General features: G+C 38.4%; 1 protein-coding gene across 2 annotated transcripts in view; it reads right to left on the bottom strand.

The window, feature by feature from the left end:
* Positions 1-26,723, bottom strand: part of MYLK (myosin light chain kinase) — a 197,767-nt gene that overhangs the window by 131,387 nt on the left and 39,657 nt on the right. The window contains exon 2 of one of the 2 annotated variants that reach the window (XM_012574779.5): positions 10,101-10,258. In XM_012574779.5, coding sequence (XP_012430233.5) covers positions 10,101-10,258 — 158 coding nt within the window. 2 annotated transcript variants of the gene reach the window in all.

The raw sequence follows: 26,723 nt of genomic DNA, 5'->3' as shown, positions 1-26,723 counted from the left end.
CCAGCTCTGGCCTTTGTATGTGTTAAATACTACAGACAAACACTAGGATTCCAGTTGAATGAGGCTGTTTAAGTGGTACCACGAAATGAGTAAAAATCAATACCATTTGCAATAGTCCTTTAATCTGTACTTCCAAGATTTTATAATAATTTTTCTTCCAGTGCCTTGGCTTTTAGCACAACTTTGTTTCAAAATATTTATATTTGCCTCCCTGCAGAGACAAACTGCAGAGTTATTCTTTTATAGAGGAACACCAAATTTATATAGACAAAAAAAAAAAAAAAAAAAATCAAGCTTAAGTATATTGAACTCTTGTTCCAGAGAGTTCACAGAATAGAAAAATTATTTATTCACTGTTTGCCAGTATGGGAGCGTGATAATGAGTTAGACTTGAGATACAAGTTAGATTTCATACTGCCATGTGTGTGCAGGTGCTTTTACAAACCTTTTACAAAACAGCGTGCATAACATTTATATTCTAAGCTTTGCAAAAACAATTTAGACAAAATATGAGCCATAAATAAAGGCTTGCTTGTGCATTATGGGACATACTGAAGGAATGGCAAACTCTCAAGCCACAGTTATGATTTGACTCTACCATGCAGCTGGAGGAAAATTACCATTCTCATTCAATGTGAGTTGAGAGAGCACAGAGCTGGATGAAGTAAGTTTAATATGCTATTGCCAACAGGCAAATAACCATGAGCAGAATTATTTTTCAGTCTTTGCCCCTCCCTTTTCTTTGGGCTCCATGTGCAGATTGTTGTCATCTTTAAATGAAAAACTGCACTTGCAACGCAGTAAGACTTTTAATTAGTGTTTTAGTAAGCTCAGCTGTTGTATTTATAATAAATAGTATATTCCATAGACCAATTCCATATAACATTTACCACAGTATTTCTAAAAATATGCAGAAAAGCAGGGAAAACTCAGAAAATGATAAAATAACTTATTTTTCCATTTTTGCCTCATTCTTAAAATGAATTACAAAGTTTTCCATCTAAGCAATAAAAAAATTGCAAAGCTGACTTTGAATCTGTACCAGTTTTAGCCGCAGCATTTTCAGAAGACAAAGACTGTTTTGTTCTGTCTGGCTACAGATTTACAACAGTGCACTGACTTAGAGAGAATAAAGCTATCTTCACCATCAGAAAGCCTAGAAATTTAATTTTTTAAAATAAAAATCTCCAGGTTTTTGCTCTGTCTATTCCTAAAATTCCTCTTGATAAGAAAAGTGTAAGATCTCTAGAATCTCACGGCAACATATCCTGAATGTGGGATGGCTAGCCTAGAGGCCAGGTTACTAACTTGTAAGTCAAACATGATTTAGCCCCTAACCTATAGCCTGCCTGTTAGGTTCCCTAGAAGAATAAAATAAACATATTTAGGCAGGTAATTCAAAGCCCTTATAGTCACCCCAGGGACAACCAGTCAGTGGAATGCCTTTGTTTTCTGGCTCCAACCAAAGCAGAGCTTTGACATGGAACCTCTGACAGCAACAGGAGCAGCAGCGTCTCCCTTGGCACTAGCCCAACATCGCTCCCATTCCAAAGCTTATTTCCCCAACAAAAGAGAAGAACATAGAGGTGTGTATTCACATGGGATGCTGAATTATGAACTGGGATGACTTTTGGCTTAAGAATCATGATCAAGGCAGGTTTGTCTCCAGACACTAAACAATGAACTCTGAAAGTTTAGGTTAGAAAAATGGATGTGGTTTCAGGCCCCTGCTGGAGATCCATTAACCTCTATTGACAAGATAATGTCTTACAGATTGAAGGCTAAAAACTGAACTGGAAACTGCAGAGGAACAACCTGGCCTTGCCTACTTCTGCTGCTGACAGTCTCCTCCTTTGGGATCCTGACCCTGGCTCATAGTTTGCCATGTCTGGGCACACCAGGGCCCTGTTGGAGCACAGGGCAGTGCCTGCTGGAGTAGAGCCTGAAGGACTCAGGCCAGTGCAGGGCTGTGCCAGCTGGTGATGGCACAGCCCAGGCACGGCTCCCCTCGGCTCCTGGCTCACACTCCTCTGGGGAGCAGACAGCCCTTGCTGCTCCCTGTCAGACAGACAGGTTTCTCCCCCTCATGAGTGGCTTGAATTCACAGCAATGTAATTTTCTGTTCAGCATGCATTTCGATATTGGGGAGTCCAAATTTTACATGGAAAAATATTATTTTGTCTGGTTTTGCCCAGTAGGTCGCCAAACTTCGCACTATATCCATGAGTGAGCAGAGCCAAGTAACATGTCAAAAGCAGAAATTTTTAGCTCTGGAGTCTAGGTGCTAGAGTAAGCATGGACTGAGCAAAACCACAATGAGTAATGATGTGTTTTGGTTATAAACCTTCTCCACATGTGGCCTTCTGCAGATTCTGAATGCATAATGCTTGCTGTCTATTAATGACTACTCTCTTTTCCCACAGGGGCAAAGCAGAATTATATTAAAAAGTGTGACCTGGAGACATTTGGTGCAAACTCTCAAGGACCCATTTACAGACAGTCAAAAGCATATTTTGCTATTTTATGTGGGATTCTCAGTGCTACATATGGCACTGAACCCTTCCCTGACCTTTCTGGTTTCATCAGCCAGATGCAGGAAAGGGGCCTGAAGTTCAAACCTTGTTTATGATGGCAGAAAGCAAATATATTACTAGTTAGCCAAATGCACATCTGATGATAAACACTCTGTCCTTCCTTTAGGGTGAGCTAAAAAACTAAAATTTAAAGCTTTCCAGTTAAAGACATATTTCTGGAAGAAAAAAAAAAATCAACCAAAATATTTTCGCCTCTTTTCATACCTCTCACACCACTATAGGCTATTGTAGCACAAGGAAAAGAAAGTCAGCTACTCTCAATTCTCTTACAGTTACTAGATCTTTTTTAAGTTTCAAACCTAATATGAGCGTGATAAGAGTCAAAGGCACAATTTCCTAAAAAATCAAGTTTAAAACATCATAATGCTAAGTTGCTGTAATGTTTCATGTACTACTGAGAACGTTTATTTAAATAAGAAAGCACAATGCTACATGATGAGTTTTATTGCCAGTGGAATCAACCGCAACAAAGCCTCATGCACTGACCCAGAGGAGCAAGGGAGACTAGTCTGGAAAAGATGATGATATTTTTCAAATTAAAAGCAGAACTGAAGAACTTAATGAGACATTGTTGAAATCTGAGATTCATGATTAACCATCATGGGACAAAAAGCCCAAGAAGAATTATAATGACTGGTTCTACTCTGACATACATGTAATCGGTCTCTGGGCATATCTGTGTTCAGCTATTTAGGATATGCTGATCAGCTGTTTTTTCTCTTTGGAAATTGCTAGTTTTGAGCTACTTCTCTTTCAGATACATATATATTATCAACCCTAAACAGTGGACTTTATGATTAGTCATGACATGTAGTCCATCCTTATTTTTCTAAAAGACTGAACCTCTTTTACACCACCGTATGAATATTTTCCTCAGCAAATTTGCCAGTACATAATTTAGGATTTGGGTTGGTTTTTTTGTTTTTTTTTTTTTTTAGTTTCTGCCAAACGACTATAGAAAAATAGCAAGTCCAGAAATCCTTACAAATGAAGTAAATTTTCTCAAAATCAACCCTAGGGACATCCCTATGGATAAATGGACACTTTTCCTCTTTAGCTGGCACAAAGTCATGCTTTCAAACAATACAGTGGTCACAAAAAAAGATATCTAAAATAAACTCCTCAGAGGCAACAGTTTGGTGGTTCCATCAAAGTAAAGTGGGGACAAGTAGATGCAATGAAATGACACAGACTTTTTCTGTCAGCTTTGTCATGTGATTTTAATTGCTTCCACCTAAAAATCCAAAATATTTAGAAATACATTAAAGTGGGAAGGAAGGAAGGAAGGAAGGAAGGAAGGAAGGAAGGAAGGAAGGAAGGAAGGAAGGAAGGAAGGAAGGAAGGAAGGAAGGAAGGAAGGAAGGAAGGAAGGAAGGAAGGAAGGAAGGAAGGAAGGAAGGAAGGAAGGAAGGAAGGAAGGAAGGAAGGAAGGAAGGAAGGAAGGAAGGAAGGAAGGAAGGAAGGAAGGAAGGAAGGAAGGAAGGAAGGAAGGAAGGAAGGAAGGAAGGAAGGAAGGAAGGAAGGAAGGAAGGAAGGAAGGAAGGAAGGAAGGAAGGAAGGAAGGAAGGAAGGAAGGAAGGAAGGAAGGAAGGAAGGAAGGAAACCAAGAGCAGCACAAATATATGGTCTGTCTTCAGCTAAAACAACACAAGATTCTCTTTAATTCCATATGTACATTAGTTGTAGAATTTTTAAAAACTTCTTTATTATTACCATCACAGTTATTTTTTAATATTCCTTTAATTACAGCAGTTCCTACCACAACAATCAAAAATAGGGAGCCAATCTTTCTGTCACTGCATGGAGCAGAATTCCTGTCACCAGCTGGTGTTAGATAAGCAATTAAAGTGAGAAAGGAGATAGAAAGCAAATAGAAAAATAAATTTGATAGGATCAAACAGCATATTTCTTCCACAGTTTGGAGGTGGGTGGGTTACTGAACACATGCTCAATTATGCAAAATATTAAAACCAACCCTGAGAAAAGACAGCTCAGAACAGGGATATATATGTATGTTCGGTGTTCCCCAGTCATGGCCTCTTTTCCTGTGTAGAAATTTTGTCTGGGTGGAGTTTGAGGATATTCAGCATTGTCTAGGATTTCTGAACATCTGGCAGATTGAAAAAAAAAAAAAAAAAAACCCTCTGCAAAAGGTCTGACCAAATTTTGCTGCCAAATATCCAGAAATATTGGCTGTGGCCTCAGCACATACACAGACCAGTTGCAGGGGACAGTGTTTTAAGTCCGGCACTATTGAGCATCATCACATGCTCTGCACACAGACTACACAAGGAATGCTTAAATACTTCTACCAGGAAAATCCTGAGTATAGCTATGATGGCCACAGGTGACAGGGAGACAGATGTGGAGAGACTGAAGTGGGGCTCATGGGCTACCACTCCTGCCCAAAACCTAAAACCTAGACATTTCTTGAGCAGCAACTTGAACACTTACAATTTTTCTAAAGGATGTATCATTTGCAAGGCAAGGAAAATGGGTGTCAACACACGGGTGCTTGTGTCAGTTGATGAGAGGAAGTGTGTGAATAATTCTGGGTGTAGGTGACACTGTGTGGGGAAGGGCTTTTGACTGAATCCCACCTTAACCACTTCCTAGCAGAGCAGCCACTTTCACTTTGGCCTCATGTAAAGCTGACACTGTTTCCATATGCCAATATAGGGTTATAGAATAAAATAAACCCAAATAAAACCATACATGCATTACTCATGAGAACATGCATGTGTAAGTGAATATGATGGGAAGTCGATTACAGCACAGAAGACACAGCAGTAGAAGATCCAAACAGAAAACAGCATGCAATAAGCTGCTCACAGCCACCCTTTGTGTTTCTTTTTGTATCTGTGTTTTTTTTTTTTTCTTTTATTTCAGCTGTCTATACTTCAATGTCTGCCTAACACAAAATGTCTAAGCAACTTCTCAATGCACTGCTTTTTTACCAAGAATGCTCCAGTGATACGTGGAAAGGAAGATCAAATAAAATCCACAGTCAAGGTTGAGAACTTTTTCAATTCTTTCCCCTTCAAAACACGCCTCAGTGTTTCATATAAGGTTTCTGGGAGTATCACAGATCAGCACAGATCAGCTCTCACAGCACTCATTTCCATCAGACCACTGTCTCCCATGAAAACATGGGTCTCTCCTGAATTTCTTCCCTTATATGGCTCAGAACAGGCATCCCTCCAGAAAGCACAGATCCAAAGCCACTGGCAGCTTCATGCATTGAGCTGCCCAGTACATTTTGTAACAGCAAACATCTCAGGCCAACAGCAAAGGATGTGGTGCCATCATCATCCTCTGTCATTACATGGGCTCCTCTCAGATCCTGCCATCTGAAATCCAGGCATGTGGTGCAATTAAGGCATTCTTCTGGAGTGCTTGCTGACTGAGGGTTGGAAATGGCACACACACTGCTGCCTTGAGACCAAATCTAAGGGAAGATACCAAAGGTTTTGCTGTGCACAGCTCATGCTATGCATGTAAAATGTGCCACAGTTAAAAAAAAAAAAAAAAAAAAAAAAAAAAAGGTTAAAATTACATTACATTTACACTAACAGGTAGTTGAAAGAATGTATAAATGCTGTGGGAGTGTTTAACACAGTCTTCATTTTTGTAGAGCTTCCCTACTCTTTACCTCTTAACACACTGCAGAAATGGATCTCCTCTCTATCTCAGAATAGATGGCAGAATCACTGATGATCTTCCTATTGCCTCTTGTTTCTTACTGCCTGATCCCAATTCATTTCCTCAGGCATGTTTTTCTAAACAGTACCTGTGCAACCACCAGCAGCAAAAGCAACTGCAAGTCATTGGACTTAACTGATTCAAACAGATTCAACAGCAGAGTGGTAGAAGAACAAACTGAAGGCACATTAAAAGGGGCAGGATTTGACCTGGCTTGCATTAAAATTTACCATCCAGCTCCCTTACCTGGAGGGTGATGGAAAGGGAAGAGCAGAACAGTAACTACTCAATGGGCACCAAACTGAATTTAGTACCCCAACGTCTACTCAAACTATGAGCTACATGAAATCTAGTTCCCTGGGATTAGAATACCTGACTAGAGTTAGTAATTTGACATCTTGGTTCTGGCAATGGACCACATATGATGGCCCACATGGAGCAGAAAAACCATCCATACTGCTCTGTTGCCAGCTCTTGGCAGCTGTTTGTTAGGAAGATTATTTCCTGACCCTTAGGCAATGGGTTTATGGTCTGTATAATGTTTGGCTGTTCCTCTCATGCACAGTTACAGCACAAGTATTATTTTAGGTTTATAAAATTAATGACCATCAATACTATCCTCAAAAATTATAACCGTGCAAATAAGGCAGGTGAAGTGCTTGCTGCAATCAAATGCACAAGTTAACATCAGTGTTCAATACAATCGAGAAAGAAGTAGCTTAAAACAAAGCCTGGTAACATTTTGGCTTGTTCTTATTTTCCAGGAGTGTCTTAAAGGTTCTGACAGATGAGTTAAAATGCCTTGACACAGGGCACGAGATTACTGCCTTGAGCTGCTCACCTCACACATGATGTGCCATTGAAGAACAGCTTATTAATCCAGTCCTAAAAGGTTGAGAACATACAACACAATCTCACAATTACCTGGGATGGTTTTCCTAAAAATCACTTCAGCGAATTATTGATGAACAACTGAGACGTCCATCCAGCAGATCTTTGGGGAGTATCTACTGAAAGTAACCTTGACTTTGCCTTGCTGCTTCCATTCTGTGCTCCTAGCCAAAATCATGCTCATACTCTTGAAAGATGATGATTTAACTTTCTATGATGAGATGCCACTGGAAAACTGAGATCTCCAGTCAGATATAAATAAACTTCCTGAAATTTCAGTAAGAAAATCAGGGTGGTAGTTGAAGGAACAGGAAAAAAAAATCCCATTAAAGGAAGCCCCAGCTTCTTTCTACCTCAAATTTCCTGCATTTATGGGCTATTTCTCAATTTCTGCACTCTCTTTGATCTTGAATTGCCATTTCACACAACGTACCTAATAATGCCGCTGGAAAGAAAACCAAAAAGTTTAATTCTGGGGCCCATTCTTCCTTGTTCACTTAATGAGAATACAGGATCATCACAGTATCAGATTTATATCCTGTATTGGATTCTAAAAATATTTGTTCTTTCTGATAAGATCAATTCTACTGCAAAGAAACTCTTTGAAGAAAAGCTCCTGTCTAGCCATTTAAAAAACTTTTTATTTGTCTTTAGCCTGAGTCTGATTTAATATTTATACTGCAACAACATATCATAACATCTGTAGCCTAGATAGGTTTTCCAGAATAGAAAAACCTAAGTATGTTGAGTAGCTTCTATTACTAAATCTTAATAAATTGTTTTTGTTAAGATTGTCCTTCTGAACAGGTCAACCGTCCTTCTGAATCTCTGAAATATTAAAGTGGCAGAAGAAGGGTATTACCCTGCTGAAGATGGAGACAGATGTTAACAGCTCTGCAGGCTCCTGCAGCTGTTCAGCCACAGCACCTTTCACACGGGGCTGCTGTGTTCTCCCTCACTTTGCCCATGTTACTTCAGTAAGAGCACAAACAAAATACTAATGCTGTCACCTCCATTTTAAAGATGGAAAATTAAAGGTTTTGGCCACGCTCATATACTGAACTGCCAGAAGAGATATTTAGATTTTTCATCAAGTAAGTCCAAGCCAGGACTTCAATCAAAGTTTTGTTCCTTCAAGGAAATTAAACTTGACAGTTTAATTAGTATTGAATTTGTGGGGTTTTTTTTCCAAGCTACTAAAGAAAACCCTCAGACTTTACCCTTCCACTCTTCAAAGTGGCTTAAAAAGGGGATATGTATCACTGGAAAATTAACACTTTAAAACCAGATATTAAAAAAAATGCAAAGCAATGATGGCACTCTAACTTGTAGGTCATTATATTTTACAATTGTTTCCATTTGACTTAAATAATAAAACTTCTGCAGAGTGCAATAAAACCTGGAAATGTCCCACTTGAGCTTTTAATTAGGAAACATGAGAACTGTAAAACCAAATCTTAGCACATGTTTCAACTTTGATTTCACTAAATTATTATTGCAGCATAGCCTGGAATAACCAGTTGGAATTAGAGCAGCATTGTACACAGGTGTCATATGGAGAAAGTAGAAACACACTGCCATTTTCCTACTGCATTTGCAACAAGGTGAAACAATGAGGGGAAGAGAAAATAAGACACAAAGAGTAAGAACAGAAGTGCTGATAGGGACTGGCCAATGTCATACATACAAAGCGTTTCTGACTTGTACCTTAAATCATCTAGAAGTAAGCAAATAAAAAAATCTTAAAGGTTTGGTAAAAAACTGCCTTGGTTTAAGTATTTTATTGAAATTTGCTTTGCATGAAAAATGCCAGCTTTTCTTTAAAAAGTCAAATCTAACATCTACTTCTGAGTTTTGCTTTAGCACTTCAAAATTAATATACTCCAAAACCTGTTTTCCTACACAGTTCCTGTTGAAAAATCCCAGTTCCTGGCCTGGTCTTACATAAACAAATAAGATCAGTATCAGATGCCCTCTACCAGCCCTGTGTTTAAGTTAGAGTTTCAGAAGTTAAGAATTTCCCAAATTCCTTCTAGCCCTTGCTTTTGTTACAGTAGGGTTGCAGTTTCCTGCCTGTGTCAGACGAGTCCCACCACTTCAAAGATGAAAAGTGCGGTCAGTTTGATGGTGCAGCTGTCAGCGTGCAACCGGAGCGTGACACGAACCAAAGCAAGCTGAAAGGACTGGGAGGGAAAGCTCCCAGCTCCAGGAAAAGGAACTGGGTTAAGGGATGAGAAAGGAAGATAGCTAATGAGTACGTACCAGGATTGACACATGAAAGAAATATGGATGCCAGGATGCACAATTCAATATCCCAACCAAGAGGGGAATGGGGGTTACACATCCCTCTAAGCCTTTTAAACACTTTGAGTTAATAAGTTTTCCTGAACAAATCAGTCCTTCCTCTGAAAATGCTTTTTTCTTTCAAGTTAAGAACACATATGGCAGGCAGCACAAATGTAAAACCATCTCAACACTCATTGCAGATTCCTGCCTTGACTGCTAGGAAGGATGTGCTTCAGCAGGGTTAGATTTGTGTCACACATGAAGCTTCATGAATGGGCAGATATTTGGGGTGCAGGGGTGTGAATGTGTAGTAGGAGAATATGTAGAATTGCAGCAGGAGAACATGCTGACTAGAGACAGCACTTGAAGCAGTTTCTCTCTGATAATCTCAGCTCCCTGCATGCTCAGTGAGGTTATACTTTGCACTGCTCAGGTTCTGCAAATATCTCCTCTACACAGAATCAGACCTGTAATGCTCCTGCCTCCCCAGGAGGATAAACACTCATGTATTCTTCTTGAGTAAAGGTCCCATATTGCAGAGTTAACTTCACTGCCTTTGCAGCCCCCCAGTCAGCTTCAGCAAAGGGCAAAACCCAGTGCAGAAGCTCTCCATTGTCTGTTCCTTACCTTTCCCTCAAACCTGGCGGTGGCTCCCAGCTGCACCCGGATGTTCCGAGGAGGAAGAGTAAATGCTGGTGCTTCAGCAGGGACAGGGGGGCTGAGTGTCAGGGAGGTTTTGGAGACTCGAGTAGATGTCACCAGCTTCACATCCCCCATGATGTGGCCTGCAAAAGAGAAACAAGTGGTCATATAGAAATTATTATGTTTAATTACCTTTATGACAGAGCCATCTAGGAATCAGACCAGGGCAGAGGTTCTGTATGTGTGCTGTACTTGTGTACATAGCAGGATCTTCAGCCTAAGGTGACAGCTGTTATTTTCTGGGAGGGTAACTGTGACCCAGAAATTGTGCCTGTGCCCACAATTGTGGTCAGGGTCACAGTCTTGAGGTGAACTCAGCTTGAACTTTCAAGTCCCAGGCCAGAGCCTTAACCAAGAAGTCATCGTCTACAATTGCACTAAAAGGTAATAACTTATTCCAGGAGGATATTTTCATACTATGACTTTGGTTTTCCTGGCCTGGAATACAACAAAATCAGTAAGTCTCAAAAGTGAACCAGTGTTAAACAAGTACTTAAGAAATAAAGAGACCTCTGTTTGCACTGGATTTAAGTTGCAAGCGGGAATGTGGAAAATCTGATTTTTCATACCAAGCTTTCAAGATCTTAAGAAATATCTGGATATCTCCCTGCAAAGTACTGCTAGTACAGAACAAATGCTTTTGCAGAAATTCAAAGCCTTTACTTCAAATCTTTCTTACAGCACATAAACTAGTAAAATAGCATGGAAACCAAATTTCATAATGCTACAAGAATCGCATTTTAGAGAACTATTTACAGTTATCTGCTTCAGAAGCAATTCTTCTGCTGAACAGTTCATATTTCCCAAGAAAAAGCAAAAATTATTGTATCTTAATAAGTAAAATTTCATGGTTTTCAGGGAAAAAATGTGACCCCAGTACTAATTCCTTGAATTTTCTATGTAAATTAGAAGCCTCACTGTAAAATGCCTATTTAATAGACAAGTTTAACAAAGAAAAAACATGATAAATGATTCAACCCACTAATAAGTCACATTAAACCAATGAAAAATACTGGACTTCTGGTCTTAGTCCTCTGCCATACACACCAATTTGTGATGGACTGTGTATCTATTCATCTGATTCTGATAACAGTTGGAATTAACAATACTTGAATAAACAGCCAAACTTCAATTTAAACAAGAGAAAAACCAATTAAACTAAGGCCACATTATTCCTGACTGTATGAAGCATACTTTTTCTAGAACAGCCTGCAGTTATCTAGGGAGCAGGGGAGCAGAAAACTCATTCATTTTCAAAAAGGATTTACACTCCAATGCCACATGTATGCACCTGGAAACCCAGTCTAAGAATTTAGTTTTAAATAGTTTAAGAGGGCAGCTTTTCTCACAGACGATATTAGTCTAAAAGTGACATATTTCATCTGAGTTTTTTCTCCCTTACAGCCAACTGAAAGAAAGAGGCACCTCCAGAAGGTGTTTTGGTCTGAGGTGTGGCAGCCACGGAGCTTTCTGCTTCACTGCACGCACTTGTCAGGAACTACAGTTTAGAAGGCGAATCCTTCCAAGGTATCAGATAAATTATGCACAGGTTTTCAAATAGTGCTTGGAATCTTCTTCCTCATTCATAAAAGAACAGATGCTGTGGACTTCAGATTTCTTCTGGCATAGTGCTCTGTTAGCATTTCTGTATATTGACATCAAAACCCCCTGAAAATCCTCTAGTGTTTCTAGCATTTGAATAGCTGAGGTCAACACAGAAATGGGATAAAGATGATTTCCTTAACCATGATGTACAGCTTCAAACTGAGAAATTCTGCCTTCATTTCCACAAGTTAAACTTACAGTGAATGTCTATATTGACACACAGTCACTTGAGAGCACAGCATAAGTCCCCTTTTCCAGCATAAGCACCTCTTTAAAACACACACAGGGAAAAAAAAAAAAAATCTTTGTACTTTAAAGAATGATATGAAATCACAATATCATTTAAATAAGAAAGAAACTGATTGCATTTCCAAAGACACAAAATGAAATCAAAGCCTTGCTTCTCTTCTAACAAATGTACTTAGTACCTGAAGGGACAAACAGTGAAAGTCTCTCACAGCTATAGTCACTGCAATAAACAACAATTTCCCTGAAAAAAAAGGAGGAATTATTTGTTCAACTAGTTGTTCTTTCATTAAGGACAAGCTTCAAATCCAGTTCTCCACTCAGCTAAAACCACAATTTACCCCAGCAGAATTTCAATCAACTACACAGCTGTAAACTGCTGCATACTGAGTCCATATCTGCCCACACATTTCTAAAATTTATTTTTCTTTACAAATTAAGACCAAACTTTTTAAGTAATCAATCTTCAGTACTTCTTCACACATATCCTTCTCTCCTCCTAATATGCACCTTTCCACAGGCTATAAATGCCAATATTTGCAATGTCTCCCTAGCTTTGAACCCTTAACTAACAAATCAGTCCACTACTAAAAACCTGCAATAAAATTTTCAGATCACCAATAGTGACAATAATGTGCCAGGTATAATGTAGATGGTGTGGAAATATTTTATTGTCAGGAGGCACTATAATGCCACACAATCTAAACTGCAGTGAAGCTGCAATACAAACCATAAGAGGCCAGTAACAAAACATCTCCTTCCCCACACATCTGTACTGACTTTGCAGAGTGTTTACATGACCAAAACAACATCAGAGGAAGCATATGCCATCTAAATGTTGCTTCAAAAACAACGTTGTAAGGGAAGTAAAACTGAAAACAAAGCTAAACCCTACAGCCAACATCTAGAATCCAATCCAAACGATGTTCACCCATGCAAAGAGCACTCCACTTTGGTCAGTGCCATTGCAAGAAAAGAGCTAGAGGGAAAATCACAGGTACCCACAGGACTTCTGTAGGGACCCAATTCTCAAGTGTCTGTACTTAGGCACAATGCACTACTGTTACTGTCACAAGGTGACTGTGACATGGAAATCCACAGAAACCTGGATATGGCACCAAGTACCTGAAACAGGCACTGGCACATGGCTGGAAAATACACAACACTCAACATCTACTCATCCTCCAAGCATCACTGGGCTCAGGTATGCATTGGACAAACAATACCGTGGATAAAATCCAACTCCAAGCTCTACACAAAATAACATGAAATGAAAAAAGAAAGAAGAAAGAAACAGTGTAGGAGGAAGTAAAAAGAAAAGAAAAAAAAGAAACCCTAAAAGTTAAGCCCTTGTTACTAGTCAAGTTACACTTCTGTTGCATGCTGGTAAGGTACCAAAAGCAAATGGACAAATTGTTGTGTAGTATAAGGAGACTGTAAAAAATAAAGACACAGCTAGTCTTTTTCATAAGAACATCTTGCAAAAAATTAAGCTTTTTCTAAATAAAGTGTCTAAAAAGAATTGAATTTACCAATTAAATACTAGCTCAAATCGGCACAAGCAGTTTTCAAGAAACATAAGCCTCTAATTATCCACATTTAGCAGTCTGACTTTAATTAACTATGGATGCTTCTAGTAAATAATTAGGAAGTATCCTTTTACAGCTTAGAGGATGTTTAACAATTTTGTTCCTAAACAAATAACTAATTCCATGTTGTGCAGTCTGGTGTACTAGGGAACTACCATGTCCAAATATTTTAAAGAAATAATGCTCCAGAAAACAAATCTTGTTCAAGCTCACAATTTGATAGATAGGAAGAAACTCCACACTTAAAAGCTATGAAATGTGCCTGATTTTTTTTTTTTTTTTATTTAAGCAACTCAGTAAAATAAAATATTTTTTGTAGGTATTTCAAGCTTGCGCCTGAATAAGATTTCAAGGATGCTACATTAACTCCTAACATTTCCTCTCACATGTTGTACACACCTAGACTATGGTCTTTAAACAAAACCAACTGTAACTGAAGTTGCAATGCAAACATTGTGGCATTAAAACATACAAGAAAACCACCATGCAAATGTTGGTCTGTAGAGTAGTGATGTGGTTAGACAGCATTTCTAATCTGGATTTTTTTTTTTTTTTAATTCTTAATCCTCTCTAAAAAGCACATAAATCCTTACAAATTCTCACAGTGTGCCCTCTAATCTTTCTAATACCAAAGCAGACTAATGTGTTTCAAGCATTTTCTGCTGGGAACAAATCTCTGTCACTCAATACTCTGCTCCCAGAAATAAACCCAAAAAAGCAAACACTAAGAAATCCATCTCATAGGTTTTTTCCTCCTCCACTTATTTTATAAAAGTAAATACTTACCATCAGCTTCCTACATAACCATTTAATTATACCAATTTCCTTTCACCAAGTCCTTCTTCCGAGGCAGGAGAAAAATGAGTTGCAGAGAGTGCCTCTGTGTGTCTGTATGAGAGAGCAAGCTCAGGCAAGCGAGAGGAAACCAGAGCTGCCAGCGGAAAAACCTTTATTTGACTTACTGATATTGCAACTCTACACTAAGCAGCACATTTTCACTTGGTCCAGCTATTCTGGTTTTTTTAGTCGACTGGATTCAATAATCCCTGAACCATCTCTGAAATCTGGATACAACCTTTTGAGTGCTTTAAAAATACGAGCTAAAGGACAGACAGTGCTGGGGTTGGAGCGTTTGTCTGCTGTTTGGGAGTCCTGGTTGAATTCCCTGCTCCATAATGGGCTGCCTGCATGACCTCAGGCGTGTCACTAAGCCTCTCTTTTGCCATGGCTCCCCATTTGTAAAGTGGGGATTATCGTACTTCCTTACCACAAAGAAGTGCCGTGAGGATAACTATATTAGAGGGTGGGAGCCAGGCTACAGTAAAGGACCACATAAATAGAACAACTAGCAAAAGGCACAAAATTACCATAAACTTACAGGAAGCTGGATCTCATTATATCTTTTTTTTTTTTTTTTAATCAGTTGGGGGGTGTTTTTTTTGTTTTTTTTTAATATGTATTTTAAAACACTGGATACAGTTTATTCTCTTACTGAACTCAGACTTTTGCCAGGGACTAAATGCTATCTGTTATGCTTCAAAATCTTCAGTATTTAAATTAAGTTTTTTTCTATTTTAAACCTGCTTGTGTTTCCCCTTCTCAATACAGTTTATTTCCTTTCTTACAGCTTATATTTTACCACAGGACTAACATGCACAAGGACTGACATGTGGATACCATATTTCTGCACAAATCTATAACTTAACACGTTCTCCCCTGAATTACAGACATGAAATTTTGCAGCCACATGACTGTGTCCATCTTTTCAGTCTTGTCCTACAAGACCACACAAGGAAGTATCCTGCCTTCTGTCAGCTACTGATACTCAAGAACCAGCATGTAGGAAGAACAATAAACCATAAAAAACCAGCAAAGGTGATAAATTCATGTGACATTTTAGCAGAGGGGAAGAGGCTGGAAGCTGGAATAAGAAGCAGGGGAGTTGGAATGCCACCAATCATGGCCATGCTGCACTGGACAGCTTCTCCTTCAGACACAGGAACTGTAATAGGAATTGGGCTCTACAGGAACAAGATTATGATGCTACAAGAAGGACTAATTTGAACTGGCAACAATATTAATATGAGTGAAATTAGTCTTTTTCTTTCTTGAGGGGATCATAGGATACTACCCACAAATCCTTCTTTCTGTGATGCTCAGATCTTGTGCCTGTGCTCTGTTGTTTGTAGGTCTAAGTGCTGTGGTCAAGCAGAACCTGAATGTGTCCTGACACTATAGGAGTAAGAGAGATTTCCTATCAGTACTGACTTGAGTAGGGTTTCTTACTCTGTTGCCTCATATATAAGTTTCTTGTTCTCCACAAACCTGGCTTCTAGAAAACTGATTTTGTAAAATAAATAAATAAACAAACAAACAAATAAATAAATAATAAAATTAGGAATTTTCAACCAAGACTCCTAAATGTCCAATCCTTTTCCCATTAAAATTTGATACTACTGTTAGACATCACAGTAGGAACAGGATCAGATGCCAAATCTTCATGCACAACTCCATGATCCAAAAGTTTCGTAAGCTAAAGTTTTGGCAGATGTGTGTAAAATCCTTGAGTATGCTCCCACAATGCTTTTGCATAACTGACCCACACAAAATGGGAATTACAGATCAAGTGGCAATTTGTGCTGAACCTTAGACTCAGTAAAGTGACAGCAAAAATATTCCAAGCTAAGTCACAATTTGATTTGTGACAATCACTTCACAGATTTTACCAGAAGCAAGTTCTTCAAATCCCATAATTTCAGTGCCTTGAATTTCACATTCAGCACCTCAGCCATGAGGCTTTGCATCAGTATAAATTTTGCCCATACACATAAAAATGAAAGAACATGTTCCAACAGTTCCAGGTCTCATTTTAACAAAATACTACTGCAGCCCCTATGTTCCATTCTGAAACAATAAAGTTTTCCAGGATGCTCCAAATACTGAAACACTGTCAAGCTCTCAGGTAGCTGCATGTGAGACTCTGACAGGGCTTGAGCTACGAAATATAGAAGGAGCTTTCTGAAATGAAATGAGGCCATTTTTTTTAATGTAGCAATGTATGGTATCTTCTAGGAGTTTGGCCTACAGTGTTAGAGATAAGAAGAGATAAGAGGTGTTCTGTGGCAGATTTCCTTTATTCTGTGTCTTGTTTATCTTTCCAAGAAGTACAACTATTCCTATGTACTTTTCCAAGTGATGTTCACTTGATTAGTTTTTGTTGAATATGCAAATCACAACAGTGGCTACTGTAGAAGAATCTGTAGGTAGAAGTGGCTAAATCTGGCATGACTCAGAACAAACTTCATTACTAATATTCAGATTATAAGTCTCTATAAGATACTAAAATATTTTGTACCGCTTGCATGACAGAGAACTTAATTATTTTTAGTGGAGAGTGATGTAAGAAGCTGATCTGTCTAATCAATAAACTTTTTGCTTTTATTATATTTGCATAACTAATGCAGCATGAACTTTAAACTGAAATGGTTTCCATGGTACAATGCCATAGAAGGGTGAGGAATTTCATCCTGATCTTATGTAAAAGAATATATCAAGGTAATGCTAAGTGACATACATTTATTTAAAGCCAGGTTTATTAAAGGACGGGGATGGGAGTAAACATCTTTTTATAAATCCTATAATAAAACAAACAAATGAAAAATCACCCATGTTCTTTCAAGGAAAAATCATGCCCTCCATACAAGTCTTGCTGCCTAGGAAATATTCACTAGCAATGATGACTTTCTTCCAATTACAAACAGTAAATGTCCTCTAATTTATCAATGCTATTTAGGGTACTCAATTTATCAGTGCTATTTAGGGTACTAAATAAAGATACCAGGACCACTGGATCTGTACAAATATCTAACTTACTCTCAGTAGTTCATGTGGCTGCAATGGAATGTCTATCATGAGCCCTGATGTTTGCCCTTGAACAATTACACCTTAAAGATTTATTAATAAATTAAAGCAGTTGCAGAGGGTATTTCAGGTACAAGGAAGAGTGCAGAAATAGAAATAAAAGTGAGAAATAAATGTGTGTCTTTGATAACATAGAATCATCCTGATTAAAACCAGACATACTACATTATTCAATTATTCCATAACCACTGAGCATTAAACTGTAGGAAAGAGCACACCCATTACAAAGCAGCTGAACATGTCTTAAAAGAATGCAATGACATTTGAAGTCTCAGATTTAATTTGAAACATCAGATTAAGAAGCAGTAAATCAAGAGAGACCTCAAGAAACAGCTTCTTTGCAGTCATTATCTTGGAAGAAATATGAGTAGCTAAATGTGACATGCACTGGGCAGGTTCAGTACAGCATCCATACCTAAGAACTGTTTTATAGCAGCAAATTGAAGCCAGAGGGAAACCCAGATGGCAAATGGGATGCAAGTTTGGTTTGTTCTTGCCGATTCCACAGGGGCTTCCCATAGAAACTCACTGGGAAGAGTAATTCAATCTCACTTCAAAACCTCCTACAATTCTAGTTTATAAGCAACATTTAAAAAGAGTGGGGGGAAAAGAAAGAAAAAGGCAAGATATCCAGAAATGTTTTTAGTGTACTAAGCAGCAGGTCACTGCCACTAAAATTCTACTGGTTTTCCTTTAAAGGATCATTTCTAGTACTCGATATATACCGAAACCCAAACACTTTGTCTAGAGAAGATTTGGACTGAAAATTTCAATCTGAATTTAATCATTGACAGCTGGTCTCATAAAGGATCAAACTTCTAGTAACACCTTTCATAGTCCTTAAAGGAGGATTTTCAGGATATGCAGAGCATGCACTTCAGAGTATCTGAAGAGACATTGTAATTGCACCAGGCCTCATTTTACCAATAAACCTTTGTGTTTAATTTGTGTCTTATATCTTGTGCTTGACAAGTACAGAATAACTGGTACAAGCTGGTGTTTATGATAGAAACATGCACATGACAAAGACTATGCAAAATTCAGGGACACTTCAGGGTGGGGACATGACCTTGATCACTGAATAGCAGGACATAGACTAGTAACCTGTTTTTTGCAGGAAAGAAAACAATCTTCCCAGTACTGTGTTGTCTTTCAGGACATACAGTGATGCAAGCAGCAGGGAAACCACTAGGAAGATATTTGTTTCAGGTCACTTTCTCACAGCAGGTGGAATTTGCACTATTTCTGTATGTGTCACCAGTGACTGAATGTCACAGAACACTGAGTATCATCTGGGAAACCCAGATGAGAATGTATTTAAGAGGATTTGCATGGAACATTTGGAAGAGGGGCTCTTGAAACCATCTTGAAATGCAACTTGCAATTATAGAATAATTTTCAGCGTCAGTGGATGCAAAACTTGTCAATATAAGCTGATAGTAGCATGAAGTTTCAAGTACGCAAGATAAATTCACAACTACAGCTCTGGATTCAGATCTTAATACTCAATATACGCAAGTCCAACAATACTGCTTTGCTAGCATTTAAACAATACCTTCCATTCAAGCCCCTTAGATGTAATTTTTTTATATATTGACTCTCTCAGTATTGAGGAAGAAGAATGATTCAGTGCTTCAATAACTTAGTCTAGGATTATAGAGCTGGGAGACTGTAAAAGAAAATGTAAAACAAGATCTCAAAGAACCAAGGGCAGGATAAAAAGAATTTGACTTCTAAAAAGAAAGTCAAGCCTTATTTCCTGTTTATTTGGTATGGTACTTCCTTCTAGCTGAGTGCAGGTTTCAGCAAGGCTTCTAGCAGAGCTAACAAGTTTTATTCTAGTGCACATTAGCATGAGACAGGTTTTGAGAGGTCTTCCTACCCTTTAATTTAAATAAACATTTTTTTCTGTAAAAGTCCTATTGTTGTAATGTCTTAGAGGTGGTGGAAAGTTATGCTAAATCAGCATATCACAGTGAAATTTCTGTTGGCTTGGGGTTTTTTTCAGGTTCCACATTTCAAAAAGAGTTACCACATTAAGTTTCCTTGATGCTGATGCTGCAGGTGGTCAACTGCTGTTGCCTATTTCCAAGCCAGTAAGGCCATAAAACTGCATGAAAGGTGAGTCATGGAAGATTAGTGGTTCATAAACCACAGAATATTTAGTCTCTAATTTTGCTTTATCCTTTAGTTTCAAATATGTCCAGAACTCAAAAAAACAAAGACAGACCTAAGTCTGCCAAGTTCTAAACCATTTGGGAAAATGAACACATGTACTTTACTGGCTGAGGTGTGTGAACCCTGGGGTAACATTGGAAAGAAACCTGTTAACTTCAGCCAGAGATAGATGGGGCCATGGATAAACAACATTAAGTTTCAAATTATATTGAAAATACTTAATACTAAAGGAATTAGTTCTTCATTTGGAAGAGCCACCGGTCCTCCACGCTGAGATACTCTGCACAGGGCCAAACTCTGAGCTTTCTCCTACTCTATGAAGTCCCATTAAGTGTCAGCAGAAAACCCAGAGCCTAAGCTCTCCTGCAAGTTTATTTCTTCTGGAAAGAGAAGGTTTTTTTAATGCATGCAAACCAGCATACTCCAACAGTCACTGGGTATACATCAATCCTTAACAATGTATTTGGCACTGTAAAACAAACACCACCTTGCACAAAAATTATAACCTTGGTGTGAGATGGGGCTATAAAATGATAGTTCCCAAATTTTTCAACAGGGAAAACTTCAGGATAATTCAGTACCTATCAAATAGAATGGTTGGTTCACAACACCCACATTTCCCATATGACACAGGACCTCTTCCTGTGACCTTCTTTCCATTTGTATTCACAGACAGATGGAAGTGAAACTTTTAAGAGTATCATTCCAAGAGAGCTGTAACAGAGATTAAGAAAATTAAGCGCTCTTCTGATGATAAAATATGAACCCCTACATGCATCCTTCAAGCTGGGGATTTCTTTTCAATTTTACCTCTGCTGTCCAGATTTTAGCAATGATGTAACCAAACCAGAGCAACTTCTAACACTGAGGCCATCTGCCTCCTCACAGGTTTCACATCCAGTGCTACCTGCTGCATTTCAAGCTTAAACCAGACTTCAGAAAAAAACTGAACAAAAATGGCAGCATTTTTACAAATTCTTAAACTGAATAATTCCCCATAAGGGCCCCACTAGGTGAAGCTAAGGTGGTAATTATTTTCACATAATTAAAAGCTTGCTGCAAAGAAAATGAAGACAAATTCATTCTCAATGTACATAGGAAATATGTGTGAAGTCATAAGCTTTTAATTGTACCATGGACAATTCAGACATGGGAAAAAGTTTAATAATTAAGAATTTAAGAACTCCTGGAAGAGATTGCTCCAGGAGTCTGTGGAGTCTTCAATGCTGGCAGTCATACAAATGTCTGTCAAGACTGACACATACAGTGGATTAAGCCTTGGATACGAGAGAAACTGGATGGCCTTCTCAAGTCTCTTCCAAGCCCATGACTCTGTGATTCATCTAACAGTTGATGTTAAATTTGAACTACAATATAGAACTTTCACGTGCTGGATATGGGCCAGTAAGACAACTCTTACTCTGCAGAGAACACTATAAATCTGAAAATAAACAACTGCTATAAGGTGAAAAAAATCAGCCTATGAAAATGTCAACAATATCAATATATAAATCATTAACAATGCAGAGCTTAGAAAGAAGCATTGAGACAGAAGGAATCTGGTTTAATCTTATTTAAGCATCAGTTTTCAAATCTCAACCAAATGTCCATTTCTCATAACAAGTGGAAACAGCTTTCATTTGAGACTGCGGAGTGGGACATGCAGGCAGAGATATTAATGCCTTTAATGACGTTTCCACTTTCAAACATAAACTGCCCTGTTACGTTCAAACACCACACTCCGTATAAAGGTTCTTTTACATACTTTTTACTGGATTTGTAAAGTGGAGAACTACAGTAAGTTACTTAGATCACATCACATTTCTTTAGCTATGTTCTATAAAAGCACACAATGGGTGTTCTTGAAGGCAACAGCTTAAAAGTGCATAATAAAAAAAGATTAAAATGTGAATGAGTGGTTTGGAGTCTCTTCACATTTCCACGGGACTTGTATGGACAGAAGAATATGGTTGGACTGTCTGAAGTCCAGGTCTGTCCTGACTGCCCTGCTTCCAGTTGAGAGAAAAAGCCTGTTTTCTTCTTCTCCTTGGAGCTCCATTAGGATGGCTCTTCTCATGAAATTTGGATCCCATTCAGTCCTTACCCCTCTTTACACTCTGTATCTATTCAATGAGCATATCAATATTTACTCTATCAACAAGGAAAAATTGGTAGGAATAATGAAATCTTCACATCAAGTCCTTCATGTTTTCCTAACCCTTTCCAAAAGGCCCCAGCTCAACCAGACATGGCACTATGATGATTCTGTGAAGATCTACAGAGACTTGATCCCATAAGTCACATCAGCTTGTCTAACAAGTAACTGGCTCAGCTCCCCTCAAAGGCCGGGAAAGACACGAGGTGATTACACTGCCAGGCAGAGATGATCCCTAGAAATTATGGAACAGAGAAGAAAAAGAATAATTGAGATTAAAAACAAAGAAAAGAAGAGACTAAGAAGGAGAAAAATCAACAGGAGATGAGAGACAACTCAGAAGACACAAAAAGTTGCCAGGGATGGGCAGGATTATGGTCACACAGGCAGAGAAAAAATAAGAAAAAATTATGATGAAGGCTGCCACAGAACAACCAATATTCAGACACACTGTCAGTATGGCTCAGAGTCATGATGGCTCAATTTTTTAATACCACAGTTTTGACCAAAGAAAGTTCGGGACATTATTTTTTTTCCCCCCCTCTTCTTCCCCACATAAGAACAAACAGATGATCCAAGAATGAGTGAGGTTCATACAAACTCCTTTAGACAATTTCATACACAAAGTTGGTTGTTGAAGAGTCATTCTCTACAACTCCCTCCTCCCCATTTCTCAGGCTTTGTTGTTTGCAAAGTGTTTTATATTTCTCCCTACCCAAGTGCCTCACTCAATCTGTCTACTTGCCAGTTTTGGGCAATTCTCCTTTATATGAGATCCCAACAACTGCTCTGCATGCCAATACTGAAAGTGAGCAGGTCAGAAAGACACCAATTATCCAAGTGTTTACACAGATGTGAATAAAAATGTGCAATGTTGATATTAGAAACAGAGAAATGCATTCTTCACTTTTTTTTTTCTTTTTAAGATACAACATTAAAGAAGATTCAAAAAAAAAAAAAAAAGAACATATGGAAAAAGCTAGTTTTTCAAATGCTGCTGATGCTTCACATCCCATTACCTCTGTGGTATATTTCTTGCTTATACAAAAATTGATTGTGTTCTCTCCATCCTTTTTTTCCAGTTCACTTTGCATGTAGTTCCCTTCAGAGATTTTTTTCTTGAATGACAGATTAAGAAAATCATCCCTTTACTCCCCTTAAATTAGGTCCCACTTCAATACTGAGGTATTTACACTTCTTAGCAGATGAGCATATTAAAGCCTTGAGATTAAAGTTTGACCTCTCTCTGATAAATTTATTCTGACAGCCAATTTCAGCCATGAGGACAAAGGGCAGAACCTGGCTGGATTCTGTGTTTTGTCCTTGGCCAAATGTTTTATTCCACAAGCAATACAGCAGAGGTGAGCAACAGGCAGAGTAATGTTGTCTCACTTCAATTCTGCTGAAGTCAGAAAGACTGTCAATGCCTCCAGTGAGACCTGAAAAGGGAACCATGTCCAAGGCAAGCTCTACATTTACAAGCACTTGCCAGGAGACTTCTATGAGCTCTGTACAGAGTTCCACAGGCTCTGAAAACCAGTTTGGAGCTGGGTGCACTTTTAAACTCTGCAAAGAAGCTCCAAACCAGGTGTGCCTCAGGGATTCATTTATCAATTTGAAATGTAGCAGAAGACCTCAGTTACAGGTGTCCATGAACAAGAGGTCCTTAATTAATTTGGAAAGAAAGGAAATGGGAAAATTATCCTTAACTAGTATTGATGAGATCAAAAATATCAAAGGATTTTATAAATGTTGGAGAGGAGGGTTGAGAAAATATCAATAAAACCTATATCATGTCATACCAGGAACAACCAGAAGTTTACCCTGTGAAATTGTTACAGAAAGAGTCAAAATAAAATGAAAGCTCTGAATTCATTTAAGATCCTCCTTTAGACAAAAAATATCACAATGTAATAAGAAGGTAAGAGAGAAGGATAGAAAATTGCTTTTCCCAGTGTACCCTTGAATACAGCACAGACACAATTCTAGCAAAAGGTGGCTTGGCCTGTTACAGAAGGAAATTTTGGTCTCTCATGGAAATAAGTAAAACAGTGTTTTTCCAGGAAAAGACAATTGTACAGACAATTTCTATCCAGAGCCTGTAAATAGGGAGCAGCAATTATTTCACTGAAAACTGCAAAGGTACAAAAACAGAAAGTTCATTCGTCTTGCTGAGGAAATTCCTGGAATATTTGCACCTCATGATACATATCCAAATCTGCTGATCATGGAATTTATTGGCTTCAGATTTAAAAGATGTCCCCAAAACCGCATGCAAAATAACTTATTGTTGAAAAACTAATTAAGAGAATTAAAATACTTAAACACCCATTTGTTTCAAACTTAAAAAAAAAAAAAAAGGACTAAACTACATTTAAAGGCATCAGAATGAAGTGGGTTTTTTTAAGAAACATCAAGTTCTGAGGAATCTAACTGTGAAGTTAGAGGAATAAATAAAAAAGAAATAATTTTCAAAAGACTGTATGAATATACAGACTAGTTATAGCATCACTAAACAACTCCAAATCACCACAGCATTGTCTTGGCAAGTATCAGCAAATTCTAAACCCCCAGGAAGTACCTCTAAGATCCGTAGCACAGGAAGCTAAGGTGGCAGGAAAAGGCAGGAAAAGCACAGAGACCTTTTTGCATAGCAGGTTAGAGGTCTGCAGGGGAATTCCTGCTATGTAACATTGCAGATCACAACACAGGAAGATTTCTCCTGTTTCTCAAATATCGTTCCTACTTTTCCTGTAAGCACAACCACTTTGCTACTTTTTCCAGTGGCCATGGAGCCCTTCTCCAACAACATAGAATCATTAAGGTTTGAAAAGACTTCCAAGATCACGGAGCCCAACCTTTGAGCAAAAATAGTGCTTTTGAGATTACTATTATGTTTTCATAAGGGAAAGGAATGCTTTAAATTATGGACCTAGGATTTAAATTGGTTTAAATCAGCCTATTTTCACAGGGCCACAGAAGTGAGCCAGCTTACACCAGGCAGGGATCTGGTAGCACATCTTTCTGTAAAGGTTTTGGCAGCTCAGTGTAAACCCATTAATCTTGAACTAAAGAACTACAGTTCTGTGAGATCTACAATCCCCATGACTCTGTAGTATTTATTCTGTTTCTTATCTGACAGGAAAAACCAGCCTCCAGGAATCTGCCTGGTGAGGTATACAGGACAATGGACAATTTCTGCCTCTGAGGCAGCAGCCTCATATTTGGAATGATTCAGTTATCTGAGACCAGAGGCAGGTGGTGAGCATTTTCTACTTTAGATCAAATAGATGGTCCTGCTTTCAAATAGGGGAGATATTTCAAAGCAACCCTGTATTGCTTTAATAGATAACTTTTTAAACAGAGTAACCCTGGCAAATCCTACACAAAATCTAGTAATTTGAAGTGAGGATTGGGAACCCAAACTTCCAGACTTCTGAACTTGATTCCCAGCATTGTTGCTTATATGTGGTTCTACAGCAAACATCTGAAAGATTCACCCCACAGGTGACAAAGAGAACAGCTTTCCTAGGATTCCAAAGATGCTACAAATTATGTCCAGCAAAGCATCAGTATTTTTAACACACAGAAAGTCATGAACACATAAGAAAATTAATTCTCTTTTGAGAAGTCAGAGGGCAAAAAAATTGGACAATTCCACTGAGGACAGCTACCTAAAAAACTTTCTACTGCCCTATTTTCTATTTTTAAGTTTCTGGTGGGGAATGTCAGCAAGAACAAACAACAGGATGCAGCAGAATTCCAATTAAGAACTGGTTTGTGTGTTTAACAGACAAGAACAATTTTTTCCCAGCACAATTATCTAAGTCTGTGAGATACCCAAAGCAATTATTAACCACTTATTACAAGAAGGTAGTTGCTCTTGTGCTAGAAAAGGCAGACACTGGATTTATTTGTGCTGTGCATGAAGAGACATCTGGAAGAAAATAAGAAGTTAACCAACCTCTACAGGTTTTTGATATCACAATTGGAAATCCTTAGAAGACAACTCAAATAAAGAACACAGCTGCCTAATCTGAAGTAGTTTCTTGTAAGTCTAAAACTTAGGCCAGTTTCCTGAAGCTGGCAAAAGTTTCAATTACCATTGCCATCCATAATCACAACAAGTTTTTCCTTCGAGTATTGGCTTTTCTCTGAATTTGAAACCCAAGCTTAATGCAAAACCACATCAAGCAGAAACAGGATAAAACAGATCCATGCTGAGTCTGAATAGGTAAAGCTGCAGAGATTCTTGCTGCTCCAGTCACAATAATAATTTCAGCTTAAAACCTACTGATCCATTTGAGCAATCGGCTGCTTTTCTGCTGTGCCACACAAAGCTGCATACAAGTGAAGCCAGCCTTCTCCTAGATTTTTTTTTTTTGTGTATGTTATCTGGGACACAGCAGCAAAGAATCTTAGAGGCTTGTAAAATGAATTAAGCAGACAAATGCACTGTGTTTGTTTTCAGTTCAATAGGAGGCTTTAATATTGAATACATATGAAGGACGAGACATGCTGAATTGAAGGAGCCTGGAGGCTTAAAGTGGTATTAATTCCACTTGCAATCAACCATGTGGATCCAATGATCAAAGAGACTTGGAAGCAAGAAGGGAATAATGGGAGTATCAACACTCAGCAATATTCTGTTGCCTTGGGGCAGCCAGGACCCAAACAGATGCCAGGAGAGCAGCAGGGCTATCTCTTCTCACATCAAGGGGAGACAAGAACTAAAGCCACACTGGATTGTCATGCACAAACAATCTTAAAGATGATGCTATGAAAAGGTGCCAAATGTACCTCTACTCTTTTGATTTATAAGCTTAGGTACTGCCCTGGTTTTGACTGGGATAG

Source organism: Taeniopygia guttata, chromosome 7, assembly GCF_048771995.1.
Source record: "Taeniopygia guttata chromosome 7, bTaeGut7.mat, whole genome shotgun sequence".
In the NCBI taxonomy this organism is placed as follows: domain Eukaryota; kingdom Metazoa; phylum Chordata; class Aves; order Passeriformes; family Estrildidae; genus Taeniopygia; species Taeniopygia guttata.
This window is presented reverse-complemented; position numbering and strand designations above follow the sequence as displayed.